Genomic DNA, 17618 nt, shown 5'->3' on the forward strand with positions numbered 1-17618 from the left:
AGGAATAACTCTTAGCCAGTTACCATTCTTCAATCTAACCTTCCTCTCGGGGCTGGAATGAAGTTGACATATGGGAGATATATACACTATAAGCACCCTGAGTTCCGAGGATGGAGGGTATATATAAAATGCCTAGATAGGCTGATCTGGAAACCTTCCACCCATCTTGGCGCTGAGTGGTATTCTGCAATTTCAGATCTAGTGAGCTCGTCCTAACTCCAAAGCTGCTATCACCGCAGTCTCCTCTGGGATCACTGAGTCCCCTGGCTTGAGCTCAGAATTAGAGAGTATTTCCAGGCCCAGCTGGGTTTTCTCGGCTTCTTGCTGAGCTTCGTTACTCGTAATGAGTCATTAATCAGAGAAGATTTAATAACAACACTTGGCTCCTCAGTAGTATTTTCCGTCTGACAGGGGTTCATTCCCAACGGGAGACTATCTACGCCTCCAAAACGCGCTGCAAGTGGGAGCTGTGACGGGGTCGTTCTCCCCTCGTGAGGACACAGTCAGGAATAGAGCCATGATTCACCCCCCACAGCTGTATCCACAAGACATCACTTTCTTCCTAGTGCACTCATTTGCAAAGGGAGGTGTTAGGAGGGCACAGGAGTATGGCTATGACAAATTAATGAACCAATTTTAAAGCTCCTTTGAGCTGAGAGTACCCATCCGCAGAAGGGGCCACCCACTATGTCTTACTGCTCTGGCCTTGCTTGTTTCAACGTAGACACCACTGTGGAGAAGTAACCAGGCCATATCTCTGCATTGGATCTGACTGGGTTATTTGATCACCCCTGGCACAAAGATGCTGCAGAGGACATATATTGTGGTCCCAGGATCTTTCTCCAACACCGTCTGGGAAGGGGGAAGCATAGGGGTGCACAGAGAACTGGGAAGGGATTGGCTATCCACATGTCTACAAGGATGATCCAGACACTGAGCTAAATTCCAGCTCTCTTTTATTGCCAGCATCTCCACAGGCCATTCTTTCCTTCATGGGGGGGTTGCCTCACTTCTTGCTTTGTCTGCATGGAGTGGTAAAGTGCCCATAACGGTCCTTAAAATGCATTGACATGACATACAAACAAGAGGCATGCAGGCTTTGTACCTGACACTTGCCAGTTGCTGACCTGGGCAGAGTCTGCACTTACTTTTTTTATTCCATTGTCAATCCTGTTGAATTCAGATCGCTTTGAACTCGAGTCTTCCTCTTCCCCCCCCCCCCCATTGAGACAGGAAAGTCTTCTGCACGTGGTTAGGGAGGCTCAGAAGAGGGGGCGGGCAAATGGAGACTCTTTCTTTGTTTTCTTGAAGGGGGGGGAGAGGATCAAGAAGTCAGAGGAGGGAGGGAAAAAATCCTTTCTTTTCTTGAGGGGGGGGGGGGGAACGAAGAAGGCACACAAAAAAATCCAAGGCCGACAGAAGTTGAGAGAACTTAGAGGTTTCTCCTTTGAGGCAGGCTTCTCACATGACCACCTGTAGCCAATCACGGGTCCTCTACCACGGAGGAGAGCCCAGATTCAAAACAATGCGATTTTCTGAATATATTCAGGGGCATTTCCCACGGCTTAAAAATAGCACAATGGTTGCTGATTGAAAACGCTACTAATTTGCCATAACGCACGACGTCGTTAACGATCTGCAACAATCCTGAAACCGACCCGCAAAAAGCGCTTCGTTGTAGCGCTTTTAGGGGAATCCAGAAAACTGGATTCACCCTCCGGATAGCGATACACTCCTGCAACCAATCTGCAACAGTAGCGCTAAAGACCTGTGCGTTACCATTGTTGCGGGTTCTTCAAAGTCCCTCCTCCCGAGCCTGTCCTCGAAACTTCCGGCGAACTGTTCGCCATTTTTTTTTTCTCCGAGCGAGCGGGGATCTACGAGGCAACGGGACAGCGACTGGCTTTCAAGCACGATCACTTTAGGAAATTCTGCCCGGACACCACAAGAGTTTTTCACAAGCACAGTGGCACACACCGTCACGTTCCCTAAATTTGGCCAAAGCTTAAAACCCCGTCTACCATCGGCCAGTCCTAGCGGAGTCAACGTACAGGGAGCATTTAAAAAAATTCTCCTCTGAGCGTGCCAACGAACATTCGCCGCTCGCAGTCTCCTGCTTAGCTTAGAGGGGTTCAATAGACATGATTCGTGGTGATATCATGAGGGGCGGCTTATGTGTAGTGGGTCTTTGTGTGGTTCCCGGTGCGTGCTTGTGCTTGGGTGCGGACAACCCCTTCCATTGGCGGCTAGACCTCCGGCAAGCGGAGTTGCCGTCCCCCGTTCATTTTAAAAAATTTTCCTCTGAGCGTGCCAACGAACGGTCGCCGCTCGCAGTCTCCTGCTTAGCTTAGAGGGGTTCAATAGACATGATTCGTGGTGATATCATGAGGGGCGGCTTATGTGTAGTGGGTCTTTGTGTGGTTCCCGGTGCGTGCTTGTGCTTGGGTGCGGACAACCCCTTCCATTGGCAGCTATACCTCCGGCAAGCGGAGTCGCCGTCCCCCGTTCATTTTAAAAAACATTCCTCTGAGCGTGCCAACGAACGTACGCCAGTAACATGTCATGTTTGGTTGATTTATGCTGTGGCTGGTGAATATTATTGGGGAACTGCCGAGTACTGCCGCACTTGCTCTCGGTTGAACACCGGCATGCGTTTGTGTAATGGCGGACATTTTCCTAAAATGGCTCCCGCTGCATGTTCAAACTGCTCTTCTCTCGTGTAAACGAATCAGCGCATGCGTTAAGTCAAACAACAAGGGCGCCAATCTGGCCATTAGGAGCAGATCCTGTTCCCGCGCGAGGAGTTTTGAACGTGACATGTGACCTAATGTGGCCAATGCGCGTGTCCCCTACTGCCCTCTACCAATCAGGAGCCGGCTAGTCCCTTTGTCTTTGTGTGCGGGAAGGTATATGATCCGTTGCACCCTGCACCTTCCACCACCATTTTGCTCAGCTACCAGCGAAAGCAACATGGAATCGTCTTCTCAAGCCTCGTCCGTCCCTGCAACCGGCCGTGGCCCAACTTGGAGGGACGCGGAGATCAGGGACCTGATCGGGATTTTCTCGGAGGAGAAAATCCAGGACGCGTTCCAGTCCTCCCACAGGAATAGGGAGGTATTCGAACAAGTGGCCATTAAGATGCGCGCCCTGGGCCACAACAGGACCGGCCTTGAATGCCGGTCGAAGACCAAGACAATGAGGGCAGAGTATATGCGTGCCGTGAACCATAATAAGGGTTCCGGCAACGAGAAGGTTACCTGCCCCTACTTCGAGGAGCAGCGCCAGCTGTACGGAGACGGGGAAGGATCCGGCAGGCCGAAGCGCGTCGGCCGGAGCCTTAAGGTGGTTCGGAAGCCGGCTGCCCCGGTCGAGGAACCACCCGCTGAGGAGGATCCCGGCGAGGGCACCTCGTCCAGCTTTCGCCCTCCACCCCCCGTCCAGCAACGAGCCGCGGAATCGGTAACGCTGGACCTCATCGCCATCGTTCCTGGGGAGCCAGAGGAGGCTCCTGAGCAAACGCCCCTTGCCTCCGGTAAGTGATTTTATTTTTATTTTATATTTCCTTTTGAGCAAATGTGTGTTCTGACGTTTGGCCATCGTTTTCTCGTCAGTTCGTTGCAACGCATAAGATGGTAGGCTGTGGAGTGCTTGCTGTGTTTACTATTTGAAACGGTTTTAATTTTATAATTTAATTTTAATTTTTAAAAGATTTTAAAAGATGGTAGGCTGTGGAGTGCTTGCTGTGTTTACTATTTGAAACGGTTTTAATTTTATAATTTAATTTTAATTTTTAAAAGATTTTAAAAGATGGTAGGCTGTGGAGTGCTTGCTGTGTTTACTATTTGAAACGGTTTTAATTTTATAATTTAATTTTAATTTTTAAAAGATTTTAAAAGATGGTAGGCTGTGGAGTGCTTGATGTGGTTAGTATTTGAAACGGTCATGTTTAACCAACAGCCCCAAAATATTTGCTGCATGCCTCGCCCATAGGCCTTCTGCAGTACTTTGGCTCACTACTTTGGGAGCTTGCTTTGTGGTTCATGGTGTATGCTTGCTCATTTTTCACTATTTTCTGCTCTTGTCCACAGAGACACAGTTGCCAGGGACGGGGCCCCTCGAGTCTCCAGCAGCACCTGACGTGGATAGTGATTCGGGGGCATCAACTAACATTGGTAAGTATTAGTTAAAATAGGGGGGGGGGCTGTTTTGACTGCTTTGGGCTTTTCTGTTTGTGCAGGGCAGCAGCACTGCTAAGAGAAAGAAGAGAGTCCCTCTGCGTTGCTGGTGTAGCCTTTGAAGCTGGCTTTGCCACCCTTTGGTCCTAGATCTGTTTTTTTTCCTTTTTTTGCAGATTTCATACCCGGAACACAGGAGGAGGAACAGCCTGGGTTGCTTGGACCTCCTGCACGGCGCAGGCGGATACAGATTCAAGATGGTGAGCGTGCATGACCTGTTCCTTTCGAGCCATAGCTGCAGGACAATGTCGCTAGGCACTAACCATGTGCTCCCTTTTAATTGTTGAGAGTCCTGCTGTGAAAGTAGGCAAAAGTAAAAGCACACCATGGGCAAACAAACAATAGCCATGTGCTCGCCGGGGATTGTTTAAATTCTTGGCAGGAAAACACGGGGACAAAAAAGAACACCATGTCCACCATGGTGTGTTTTGACTTTATTGATGTCACTAACAGTTTTGTTTCTCATTTTTTGCCAACAGAGGTTCTTTCAGATGAGGAGGAGGAACCACCCCTGGCTCCAGGCAGCCCACCACCTAGAGGTGCGCTCCCAGCAGAGGAGAGGCTTACGAGGGAACGCGGCAGGCTGAGGCGCGTCTCCGTCTTGACAAGCGTGGGAGAGAGGCTCCTTGAGCACTGCTATGAGGAGTCACGGCGTGCCGCTGCCGCTGACCAAGCCATGCTCACACTCATTGCCCAGGAGGGGAGAAAATTGAGGGCAGTCCTTAGAGAGACAAACCAAATCCTACGCGAAGGCGTGGAGGAGGTGCGACTGATAAGGAGACTCATGGAGAGGGCTGTAGTGGTCATGGAAAGGGCCTACCCTCCACAAATCGCCCCCGCCCCCCCACCACCACCCACACCACCACCCCCACCACCACCCACACCAACACCACCACTTCCAGCACCCACCCCACCGACTCCCTCTCAGAATGCCTCCACCCAAACACGAAGGAGGACTATTCTCGGAAAGAGGAAAATAAAACCAGCAGACAAGTACTCCCCCTCCTAGTTTTGCCCACTTTTTCTATTTCATGTTATCTGTGTTTTGTTGTTTGTTGAATAAAGTTTATATTTTTGACTCTGTCTCTGTGTACCCTACTGTAGAATCTGCAAGGCCGAAAGCGGCCTCTCTAGTGATTGTCTATATTGTGGTACTGCTGTGTGGGTTGGAGGTTGGAGGGGTGTTAGTTCAAGGAGTTTTAGGAGTGTGGTGTGGGGTTAAATATGTGCGAGTTTAAGAAGTCACACTGGAGTCTTGTTATAAAATTTGCAATAACATTTTATTTTAAAAAACATTTTAACAGGGGAAAAACATTAGGGAATGAAACTTGGAGCCCCACCAGCACCACCACCCCCCACCCCCCTGGAAAACCTATTTTTTTTAACAAAACTATACATTTAACAGGGGAAAAACATTAGGGAATGAAACTTGGAGCCCCCCCCCCCCCAACCCCTACCCCAAAACACAAACAGGAAACAAAACTCAGGTCCCACCGCTCCCCTCCCCAGCCCCTTCCATCGCCCTCACTCTCCTGCACAGCCGTCCCACGGTCCCCCTAACTTTGCGCCGGAAGAGCTCTTCGTCCTCCTTCTTCTTAACTGTGTGGGGAGGGAGAAAAAGTACACATTAGTGCCACACATATTTTCAAATTTCTTTAGTTTACATGCATACACTTTTAAGTGGCCTTAGCCACAGTGTGAGAAGAGTTGGGCAGTGGGGAACATAACCTACGTTCTTCCGCCTCCCTCTGTTGCCTTTGCTGCTCAATCTCCCCTTTCAGCTCTGCCACTTGAGCCTCCAGGGAAGTAACTCTGGCCTCCATCGCACGCAGCCTTGCCTCCACAGTTTCAGCTATAGAAATCAAACAAAGAATTTAATAACACTTCAAATGGGAGCATCACAGCAGGCTCCCATATGGCTCCATGGGGGTACACACACATGGGTCTCCCGCACAGGCATAAAACTCTCACCTGCAGCCTGTCCCGAGGTGGAAGGTCCCTCTTCCTCCCCCTCCTCACGCTCAGGTGCTGTTGCCAGCTTGGATGGTGATTGTGTGGCTGGGCAAAGAAAAAGACAAATCATAATTAAAAGCACACAAAACAGAGATGAAACACAGCTGGTGGACACACCACAGTTAGAGTCTAAGCGCATAACCAAAGTGGTTCTACAGTACTGGCTGGCTAAGTCTGAGGGGGTTGACAGCATCTAAATACTTTCTCGAATTTCATTGGGGACAGTAGGGGAAAGAGGCAGCTAGTCATTCCATGCATGTTTAAGGGTAAAACACAACGAGGGCAGCACTCACCCATATGCCTCCTCATGTCCAGGGGGGGCTTCCCAGCCTTCTCCCATATTTTTACCATCTGGTCGTGGAAGACCGTCCTCCCACTTGGCTGCGGGATCCCCCCCCACTGTTCCAGACTGTTTAGGAAGTCCAGCTTAAGGCGCTTGAATTTTGTCCGGACCTGCTCCCAGGTCCGGACGTAGCCCCTTTCCCTCAGCTTTGAAGCCAACACCAGGTAAGCACCCTTGGTGTGGCAGTGGGTGCTGGCCATAAGGCGGCCAACACTTTTCGATTGGAGCACAAGCTCCAGAAGTGCCTCAGCCTCGGCGCGCTGCCAGAAGGAGCCCTTCCGTGGCTTCGGCATCTTCGGAATGACGGTTAGGGAACGAACGTGCGTTGCTCCGATAGACCACCCCGTTTTTTAAATGTATCAAAGCTGCCCACCAATAAAATTATTCATTGGAACATAAGTGGATTGATCCTCCGGTTTGACAGGGGTCGCCAATACTTCCTGGCTACCCGCCTCCCCGAACTTTCCCCATTCAGCGCTTCCGTATTGTGTTTGTCAATTTCAGTTGGGAGTTAGCATTTAGGGCTGTCAAAGTGCTTTTGGACCAGAGAATCCCCGTTTTTTTGCTGGCAAAGTACACAAACCGCACAAGACAAGGTTAAACAAATAACACAAAACTTTATTCACCAACAAGAGAGTGGGAAAAACAATTAAACACGCCTCCTGTTTCTGTAGATGTGGGTGGCTATGGCGTCCCGAACCTTGCACCCCTCTGCATAGATTCTTCTTCTCCTTGCTTCAGGGATGTCTTGTGTGTCCTCAAGGACAACAGGATCAGGTTCATCCACAGGGAAGGGGATGTTATGTCCCTTGTCCTCGCATATGTTGTGCAAAATGACACACGCGATGATCAGCGGAGTCACATTGTCTATATGCACGTGTAGTCGGGACATCAGGCAACGGAACCGGGACTTCAAACGTCCAAAGGCACGCTCCACTACATTCCTTGCCCGGGAGTGAGTGAGGTTGTAGTGGCTATGCACGTCTGTCCTTGGCCGCTTGTAGGGAGTCATGAGCCACCGTCGTATTGGGTAGGCTCCGTCCCCGAGCACCAACGGCGGCACACGCACGCCCTCAATGGTGGCGGTGGGGTTTCCTGGAACAAAGACCCCTTCGTCCATGGCTTTCCTGAGGTTGGATTCCCTGAAAACAAGGGCATCATGCCTCCTGCCACTCCACCCCACCTCGGCATCGATAAACCGGCCGGAGAAGTCCACTGTTCCTTGCAGGAGAACAGAGCAAAAGTCCTTCCTGTTCCCGTACTCTTTTATGCTTCCCCCGGGGGCACGGATAGGGATGTGGCTTCCATCGACGGCCGCAAAACAATGCGGGAATCCAAGCCTGGCAAACCCGTCCATACTCTGGAATAAGGGAAAGAAAAGAATATAAGCCATTGCATGTCAGCGTGGGGTGTATCGCGTCTTCGTTGCTGACCTGTCAAACAAGAAAAAAAATTTAAAGGGCAAAGGGGATAGAATGACACTCACCGCTCCAAGCCGGTCTCCGAGGCACACGACTTTGCTGAACAATTCCGCCTCCATGGCGAGGCAGAACTCCTTAAGGATATCGCCAACCGTAGTGACTCCGAGTCCGAATTGCTGGGCTACTGTCCGGAAGTACTGAGGGGTGGCCAAGTACCACAATGCGGCAGCCACCCTTTTTTCAACTGGAACGGGGCGCCGCATGCCAGTGACTTGCCTCTCCATGCGTCCACGTAGAGCCTCCACGAGTTCAAAAAATGTCCCCCTCGACATCCTGAAGTTGGCAATCCAGTGGTCATCATCCCAGCGAGTCCACACAAAATTCTCCCACCAGTCAGAGGATCGTTCGTCCACCCAGAACTGTCTGGGGAACCGGACCTCTGCCAGTGCTTGCCAGCGTTTCTTGGCCGCCATGGTTACCCTTACAGAACGTCTTCTGCTGCTGGTCAGCGTTCCGGGCACCCGTTCTCGGTACTCCGCGATAGCAGACGTCCGACGCGACAAGGCGGTATTCATGCGCTGGAGCACCGCGAGCATGTAAGCCAGCAATTGAAAAATAAGCCTCTCCATTGCAACGTTGACCTGTGCTGCGGGCAGTAGGCTACGCAAACAAAAGAGTGAGGCCGACCGCGTGTCTGCCCAGGTGCATATAAGCAGGTAACCTGTGGGCGTGTACTGTGGGCGGGGATTAACCAATCAAACATGTCAATGCATCTGGTTCCTAGAAAACAATAGAAAACACGTTCCAAGGGCGCCAATGATCGGACGATAACGCGTTGCTACGGGGTTTCCTGGGTTTTTTAAAAAAAAAGGGGACCCCGACAAGTTCGGCTTTAGGGTCGAGGTCAAAGGTGTGCCTGCAGTTTGATTGACGGGCACGGGAGGCCAGAAGCGCTAAAAAGGGACCTCCTTTGTAGCGATAAGACGGAGAACCGGAAGCCTGTGGGTTACGAAAGTGGCGAGAAGTGAAAGTGCCAAATTCCGCAAAAACCGCAGCTGTGCGTTACGGGCACGGCTAGTTACATTTCGCTACTTGAAGTAGCGCTTTCACAAACGGCAACCAAATAGCAACTTTGAGCTCTGTGCGAAATGGCCCTCAGGATTTTCAGCACTCCAAGATAAGGCACAATAAAGGTAGGGTGACTCCGGATCAATCCTTCTTGCTGCAGAAGAAAAAATAGAATCGCCCCAAATCCAAATGGAAATCGCATTCTGTGTAGAGGGCAGGGACTGAATCGATCTGGGGTTGGAATAAAAGCCCCGTGCAGTTTACACCCTGGTGTATAAAGCCCATGCATACACACTTGTATGTGCATAGGCTTGTGCTCATGAGAGAGGTGGGCGTAGTAGGCATAATTCTGCTTCCTTTTATGTACATTCCCACAAGTGTAAGCAGGCCATATGGAAGGGTTCTCAGCACCCCAGGCTTGAGCCGCTCCTCTGTACTATGAAACTAGCACTGGAAGTGTTCACAAGTTTCTCTCTCTGTCAGGGCACTCAGGTGTTTGAAGCAGCATGTGGTTCCTCTTTAACTGCCATCAGATTTCTCGCCTAAAGGATGCATCGCCCACTCTTGAAACGCAAGCCATCTCTCCCACCTCCACTAACATATAAATGCATACATATTGGCTGCGGTACAACAAAAAAAAGCACCCAAAACCCCTTATGTAATAGCATGGTGTGGTGGGATAGGGTGGCAGAGAGGCCTTCCTTTGCCCCACTGAGGCTGCAATGGGGGTCAAGGCCTCCGAGTTCCCTCCCCTCCAGTGTTTCTCAGAGGAAAATACAGACATGCTTGTCACCACAAGTAAGGCTTCTCCTCCCTTCAACTCACATTGTGGAAGGCTCTGTTCAGCCTCCACTTATATAAAAGGCAAGGCAGTATTTTCTCCTTTAAGTCAAACATGTGTTATCTAGGGACTATGAAGTTAGGGATGCCAGTCCCCAGGCAGGACCTGGAGATTCTCTGGAATTATAGCTCATCTCCAGACTACAGAGAGAGTCCATCTGGAGAAAATGGCTGTTTTGGAGGGTAAACTCCATAGCATTATTCTCCACTGAGCTCCAAACCCCACCTACTCCCGGCACCACCCCCAAAGTCTCCAGGGATTGCCCTGCAGCCCAGAAATTCTCATCACAATTTGGTCTATATATGATACCCAGAATTTGAGGCCAGAGTGCCTTTTACAATCTCACATATACTCTAAGAGGCAAGGAGGAGTATGGTGGGTGGTTAAGAGTGATCTGGTGAGCCGGATTTGATTCCCTGCTCCCCCACATGCAGCCAGCTGGGTGACCTTGCACTCATCACAGCACTGATAAAGCTGTTCTGATTGAGCAGCAGTATCAGGGCTCTCTCAGCCTCACCCAACTCACAGGGTGTCTATTGTGGGGAGAGAAAGGGAAGGCGATTGTAAGCTGAGATTCCTTTGGGCTTGGGCAGTGAAAAGTGGTGTATAAAAACCAGCTCTTCTTCTTCTTCAATTTAAGAGACATCCACCTTTAGATAATGGTGCCAAAGAAACAAAGGATTGAATTAAAGTAACACTTCTAGCAGCAGAGCATTGAGAACTCCATGACAAAGTGCCACTTTCCCTGCAGAGCAAAGATTAATATAGGATTTGCCTAACTTAAAGGGCATCTCCTCCCACCAGAGGTTAGATTTTCTGAGGGCACCCAGAGGATGGGACCCTGACTTTGTATCTATAGCAATGGAGGACTAAGCTGTCCTTATTTACTCCTGAGCTCCATTTCATACTTGCATTACAGAACAATGGAGATGAGCCTCAAACCATGAGCTTGAGGTAATGGATAGGGTTGCCAACTGCCTGGAGAGAAAAACCTGCTTGTCCCCTTAACAGAAGCTTAATACGATGTTATTTACCAGGTGGCATTATTTACCTTCATGCCATGAAAAACTTCAGCTGCCAGTTCCCACCCGTAGAAGGAGAGGACATTTTTCTCCAGGCCTTCGGCAACCCCAATAATGGGACTTTTTTTAATGCTCATAACTCCATGAAACAAGTATTTGTCCTTCGCTATCATCTGGCAGGGTCAAGCGAGATGGAATGCAGTTGCCCATTTTCTCTTTCTTTGCTCATTTTTGCTGCCTAAAGAGAAATCTGGTGTGTAGACTTTATTCTTTTATTCCTTTATTCTTTTATTCTATCATTTGAATACCAGAAGGTTGGTTTCTGAACGCCAACCACATGTATGGGGAGGGGGCAAGTCAATTAATCCATCGCCAAAATGTGCATGAGAGTGCTGCAGTCCAGTCCTCTTGTAAAAAAGGCTCTTGTCATGGGAGCGGGGGTTTGTTTGTTTGTTTGTTTGTTTATTTATTATTTCTATTTATATACCGCCGCATTTCCTAGGAACCTGCAGTGATTCACAGAATAAAACATTAAAATACAATAAAACCCCATAAAACCCCAATTTACAATAAAACAAGCAAGTGGTCAAAACACAAATAATCTATCCCATCCCACCTCGTTCAGACAGTTCAGATGGAGGTTGAGTCTTCTTCCACTAGGAGTGAATGGGAGCTGGTCTAATAGACTCTAGTAGACTTTGACAGACTTTGGGAAGGGGTCCTTGATGGAAACACTGGGGGTCTATTCTGGCCTCAACCAAATGCCTGGTGGAAGAGCTCCATTTTACTGGCCCTGCAGAAAACTGAGAATTCCGACAGGGCCCTCATCTCTTCTGGGAGCTCATTCCTCCAGGTTGCGGCCAGGACCGAAAAGACCCTGGCCCGGGTTGAGGTCATCCTGAAGGCCTGGGATGACCAGTAAATCCATACCCACAGAGCGGAGAGCCCCGCGGGTGGGCATAAGCAACCAAGCGGCCCCACAGGTATTTAAGACTCAAGCCGCCTATGGCCTTAAAGGTTAATACCAAAAGCTTGAACTTGACCCGGAAACAGACTGGTAACCAGTGCAGATGGCGAAGCACCAGCTGAATATGGGCCCTCCAAGGTGTCCTACTGAGGACCCTGGCAGCTTTGTACGCGTTTTATACCAACTGTAACTTTGGGATCAACATCAAGGGCAGGCCCGTGTAGAGCGAGTTACAGTAGTCTAGTCTGGAAGTGATGGTTGCATGGATCACTGAGGCAAAGTGATCTGAGGACAGGTAGAGTGCTAGTAGCTGGGCTTGGCGCAGATGGAAAAATGCTGTCCTGGTTACTTTAGTGACCTGAGCCTCCATAGAAAGGGAGGCATCAAAGGTCACTCCCAAATTCCTGGCAACAGGTACAGATGTTAATTGCACACTGCCAAGGCATGGGAGACACACTTCCTGATCCTGCCCTCTTCTTCCTAGCCACAGGACCTCCGTCTTGGAGGGGTTGAGTTTCAGGCGATTCTGTCTGAGCCATCCAGCCACTGCTTCTACAATTGGCAAATGTATCCGGGGGGGGGGGGAGTCCAGCTGGCCGTCCATTAGGAAGTAGAGCTTCCTTATCACCCAAGAGGAGGTTAAGCTGGGAGTAAAGGCACGAGGAGGTTGCTGGACAATGACCTGCCTTGGAGACTCTAAACTCCCCATGTGAAAGGGTGGGAGGAAACAGGATCTGGGAGAATGTTTCTCCACAAGAACATTCATCTACCATTTTTAAAATCCCTCTTGTGTAGTTCTTGGAAGGGTATATGTGAATAGAGTTCTTCCCATATGCTCAGGGGTAGTTGTCTGTCAGAACTCAATCTGCCCAACTTTTCTTTCTTGAGATCAGGCTACACTATTGACAGGTCAAGGGCTTCCGCCTGCAAACATATTTCTGCAGAAATTCGCGTGTTGAGAAATCTGCTGTAGAAATCCTCTCCGCATCTCTCTCATTTGTATACACAGCATCTCCTTTCCATCCTTTCCCCTTTTTTCTCAGCCTCTCTGCCCCTCATTGGTGGGCGCTCCCTCCAACAAGCTGATAAGGCTCCATATAAAGTGACTCAATTGGTTCTTTCTTAATCTCCCTGCATGTGTGTTATCTACAATCCCGGCTGCAGCTATGGACGGACGAAGCAAGGATGCACAGAGAAGGGTGGGGGTTTTCCCCCTCCTACTTCGAATCTATCTAGGAAATGGATTTTGTTATTTATATATTTTCCCCCACTCATTCTCAGGGAACAAACAGCCACATCGGGGGTGGGGATTGCTCAGATGGGAAGCAGGAAAATTAATAGTCGCAAGGCCTTTTACTTGAAGTTTAATTTGCCCAGCTTTTAATAGACTCACGTCTCCGCTTTATTGCTCGCGGAGTGAGCGGCCAGCACGGGAGCCTTTGAAATGCCAATGTCATCACAATTTCTGGAACAATCACACATCCAGATGCCGCGCTTGGGGTGGGACTGGGCCATGGGGGAAGAAAATCTCTGTTTACATCCAGCCCCTACTTTGAGTTTTCATCCATATTTCCTTCATTTCTGCTGCTGTTCTGATGGGCCTGGAAACAGATCCAGGACTTGGCAGGGGCCCAGTCCTCACAATTGGTAACACCAGCTGTATTGCACTTTGTCATCAGGTCTTCCATGTTCCCTATCCCTTGGCATTTAGGCTTCCCTGTCACTCACAGTAAGCAGCAAGCAAAAATAAAGGTTTATCATTTTCTTTGGGCTCTCCCCCCTTGAGAGTTCCTGCCTTCCTCCAGCCTCTCCTTTTCTTCTTTCGTACACATATTTTGTTTATTTTTTTTAATGAGATTGGAAAAGTATACTGAAGTTTTCTCCAGTTTGTTTTGTTAATTCGTTTTGGGTTTGCCGTTGTTCAGTAGGCTTAGGAGGTCTGAAGCAAAGAACAGTGGCGTTCAAATTGTTCGTTTGCCCAATGTTTTCTCCCTCTCACTAGAAGGCAACATTAGAATCCAGTTTACTCCAGCAGGCAAGAAGACAGAAGAGCAGGCTACTCGGTAGGCATCCCAGCCTCCAGCAGGGAACTGGGGATCCACCGGAATTGCACCTCACTTCCAGACTATACACATCAGTTCCCCTGGAGCAAAGGGATGCCTCTCAGAGTGGACTTGATGGCACTGTACCTCCCCAGACCTCATCCCCAAATCTCCAGGAGTTTCCCAACCTAGATCTGCCAATCCTATCCCCATCATACACACCCCAGTGGCCAGGAGGGGGCCTTACAATTCCACTAATGGAGCAGTTGAAGGAAATGATTGTGTGCTATTTTGCTGCCTTTATTCTGGTTGGTGGAATCTATACTTTGGTCCTACTAGCCCAAGGCTCTCCATCAATTATTGCATAGTTGCTTGTGAGGGAGCAATATCTGAAAATGGGTTTGGGGGGACTCATCAGCTGTGTAGAGTCCATCCACCCCCATCCACCCTTTTTGGAATCTGGGCTTGTTCAAAAGGAACCAATGAATGCTAGAGTGTTGTGTCCATGCTGTGACATCACTTCCAGATTTGCCAGGGAAATGCTGTCATGCCGTCAATTTGACAGCAGTTTATGGCTCATCCTCCCCTACTGCATTACTAGCAGCAATGGGGGGTCATATATGCTGCCACTTCCCTGAGCAAAGTTTCCTCCAGAGAAAGAGACAAATAAGTTGGAGGAAGGTTTATTGACCAGAGTAAGACTTCTTTGGCTGGGGAAACATTCTTCAATCTATGCTTGGATATAGGCAAATACCCTTCACACATGCTTAATCAGCCCTTTGTTGTTGTTAGGTTCTGTCAAGTCGTTTCCGACTCATGGTTTCTTTTTATTTTATGTGTTCTGCTTATTTTCTGGTGCTCCTGGGCCAGCTGGCTTGCAGCAGTTTACAACAATAAAAATAAAATGCAGTAAAAATCATAAAACTGAATCTCCCAGCTGCCCCCTCAACCCACCCATCCCTACAAATTCAATGGACCAATTTTGGCTCAGCGCCCGAGGGCAGGTGCTTGAGGGAGGAACCTTATAGATCTTCCTTGCCCTGATTTCAACCAAACGCCTAGTAGAAGAGCTCAGTCTTACAGGCCCTGTGGAATTGAGACAGCTCTGTCAGGGCCCTTATCTCTTCCGGGAGCTCATTCCACCAGGGATGAGGCCAGGTGAATATCTCATGGGCCAGGGATCATCAGTTTGTTAAAACTCATAGAACAAAGGGCTCTGAGAGGGGCTTAAGGGGCTAGATGGCCCCTCAGGTATGCTTAGGCTGGAGTGTGGATGCCCTTAAAGGTCAAAACCAGAGCCTTGAACTTATTCCAGTATACAACTGGCAACCAATGCAGCTGCCACAGCACCTGGTGTACATGGGATCTCCAAGATGTACTTGTGAGAACTCCTGTACCAGCTGTTGTTGCCAGGTCAGATTCCAACAGTAGGCCTGCATAAAGTGAGTTACAGAAATCCAGCCTTAAGGTGACTGTTGCATGGATAGATGCTCTGGCTAGGTGCTCTGGGGCCAGATAGAGCGCTAATAACCTGTCCTGGTAAAGATGGAAAAATGCCAGTTGGGCTACCTTCTTGACCTGCATCTCCATCGATAAGGAGGTGTTGAAGGACACCTCTAAATTCCTGGGCGAGGCCGAGATCTCCAACTGCACACCTTCCAGGCAGGGAAGGTACACTTCCTGGTCTGGCCCTTCCTACCCAGCCACAGGACCTCCGTCTTGGAGGGGTTGGGTTTCAGGCAACTCTGCTTGAGCCAGCCTGTCCTGCTTCCAAACATCTGGCAAATGTTTCTGGGGGACAGTTGGGGTGACCATCCATTAGGAGATAGAGCTGGGTGTCATCAGCATATTTATGACACCCCAGCCCAAAGCTCCAGGCCAGCTGGGCCAGAGGGTGCATGTAGATGTTAAACAATGTGGGACACTCCCTGTGACACTCCACATGGAAGTCGGTAATAGTGCAACTGGTTCTCCCCTGTTGCCACCCGCTGTCTGAGGTTCTGGATGAAAGAGATCAGTCACTGTAAGGCTGTCTCTTGGACTCCAGCCCCAGTGAGGTGGTGGGCTAGCAACTCTCCAATGTCAAACACTGCTGACAGATCTAATAAAACAAGAAGTTCCGACCCGCCTCTGTCCAACTGGTGCTGGAGATCATCCATTAGGGCAACTAACGCTGTCTCTAGAACTTGGCCAGGATGGAAGCCAGAATGGAATGGATCAGGTGCCAAAGTTTCTTTGCTAGAAGAATGCTTAATTTAAATTCTTTAAATTTGTGTAGGTCAGTCCACTTATGTCTTTGATTCTATCCATCCATCTTGCTCCTTGTCTAGTTAGCTCAATGTACTCTAAACCTAATTTAGAATTTGGATTACTATGGCAGATGTTTGGTGAGCACCTGGTCTCTTCTCTCCCATTTTAGCCCCACATCAACTCTATGAGGTAGTTTAGGCTAATGCAGGCTTTCTCAGTCGGGGTTTCATGGAACCCAGGGATGTCTTGATGGCCCTAGAAGGGTTTCCTGAATGGGTGGAAGTTAATTTTTAATAAATTTTAAAATTTTGTTAAACATTTATCTGGCGATATGACCATATATGGTCCTGTTGATCCTCCCTAAATGTCCAATGATGGGCCTGGAGGGGGTGGGAAGGGGGCATGTATACAGTACTGTTTCTCAACCATATTCTGCACTATCGTGCCACTTCTGAGGTTTCTCAAAGCCTGAAAAATGTACCTGAGGTTTCTCATTGGTAAAGAACTTGAGAAAGGCTTGGCCAGGAGAATGACTGGTGCAAGTTTACCCAGCGAGGTTCCATGGCACAAAGAGAGATTTCAAGGCTGGGTCCACCAAATTATAGTCTGACCCTCTTAACCACTACACCACGCTGGTACTGTAAACTTCAAAGGGAAACTGTAAACCAAAATTTTATTAGCATCATAGAAGAGCTGCACAATTACAATCCAACAAGATTTTAAAGTCCAGGTCAGAAACAAAAAGCTGTTTCTGAACTTGGCCTCCAAAGCATAGTGTCAGTGGTCCCTGCCAACCAAGCCAAGCAAAGGGCAAACGTTTTGTTCTAAATATCCCTTTAGAAAACACAGTGTATAACTGTCCTGGGGGCTTTAAAAGCTATATTAGTAGTGCATATGTGCTCCCCAGTAAACAGATAAATAATTAGTTGTGACATCATAACCCCCTGAGTATTTTCTGCCAGTCACCATCATACTCTGCTTACTTTCCTGGGGTCAATTAAGCATGCACCTTTCAGATACCTAGGATGCAATCCATCATCTTTGGTATAAATTGGAAACTGGAATACAGGCTGTTATGAACAATGTTCATTTGCTGTGCTGTTAAACAGGTTTCTGAATTCTGTGGGCCTTTTATTAGGCAAATAGGCAATTCATTAAGCTGTTTATACTAGAAAGAACCTTTTAAGTCTTGGCAGAGAGAAAGGAAGAAGCTATTACAAATGAAGAGATATCATCATGGGCCTTACCTATGAATGGCAATGAAGCTGATATCAGTTGTTTTTAGTTGTCAGCTTGCAAACTGAACCTTGGCACGTCAAAGCTTCCTCAGTTGGTTTGCTCACAGTATTTAGAGCAAATCCAGTTGCTGTATCACATACACAAGATACCTGGCAAACACCAGCAAGATTACCACTA

The 17618-nt window shown here is 48.7% G+C and overlaps 2 protein-coding genes across 2 annotated transcripts in view; both read left to right on the forward strand.

Annotated features, from left to right (window-relative positions):
- ASIC1 (acid sensing ion channel subunit 1) overlaps positions 1-17618 on the forward strand; it is a 211367-nt gene that overhangs the window by 75706 nt on the left and 118043 nt on the right. The window lies entirely within an intron of this gene.
- LOC143833152 (uncharacterized) lies at positions 1384-5313 on the forward strand. The gene is made up of 4 exons (XM_077328619.1): positions 1384-3532; positions 4089-4172; positions 4352-4435; positions 4715-5313. The coding sequence occupies exons 1-4, from the start codon at positions 2911-2913 to the stop codon at positions 5242-5244; spliced, it is 1320 nt and encodes a 439-aa protein (XP_077184734.1). The 5' UTR covers positions 1384-2910; the 3' UTR covers positions 5245-5313.

Source organism: Paroedura picta, chromosome 3 (assembly GCF_049243985.1).
Source record: "Paroedura picta isolate Pp20150507F chromosome 3, Ppicta_v3.0, whole genome shotgun sequence".
Lineage (NCBI taxonomy): Eukaryota > Metazoa > Chordata > Lepidosauria > Squamata > Gekkonidae > Paroedura > Paroedura picta.

Bases quoted from the DNA above. Each gene is read 5' to 3' on its own strand.
- LOC143833152 (XM_077328619.1), top strand. From the start codon at position 2,911: ATGATCCGTTGCACCCTGCACCTTCCACCACCATTTTGCTCAGCTACC. The intron at 3,533-4,088 runs GTAAGTGATTTT...TCTTGTCCACAG, and splicing joins GCAAACGCCCCTTGCCTCCG to AGACACAGTTGCCAGGGACG. The intron at 4,436-4,714 runs GTGAGCGTGCAT...TTTTGCCAACAG, and splicing joins GCGGATACAGATTCAAGATG to AGGTTCTTTCAGATGAGGAG.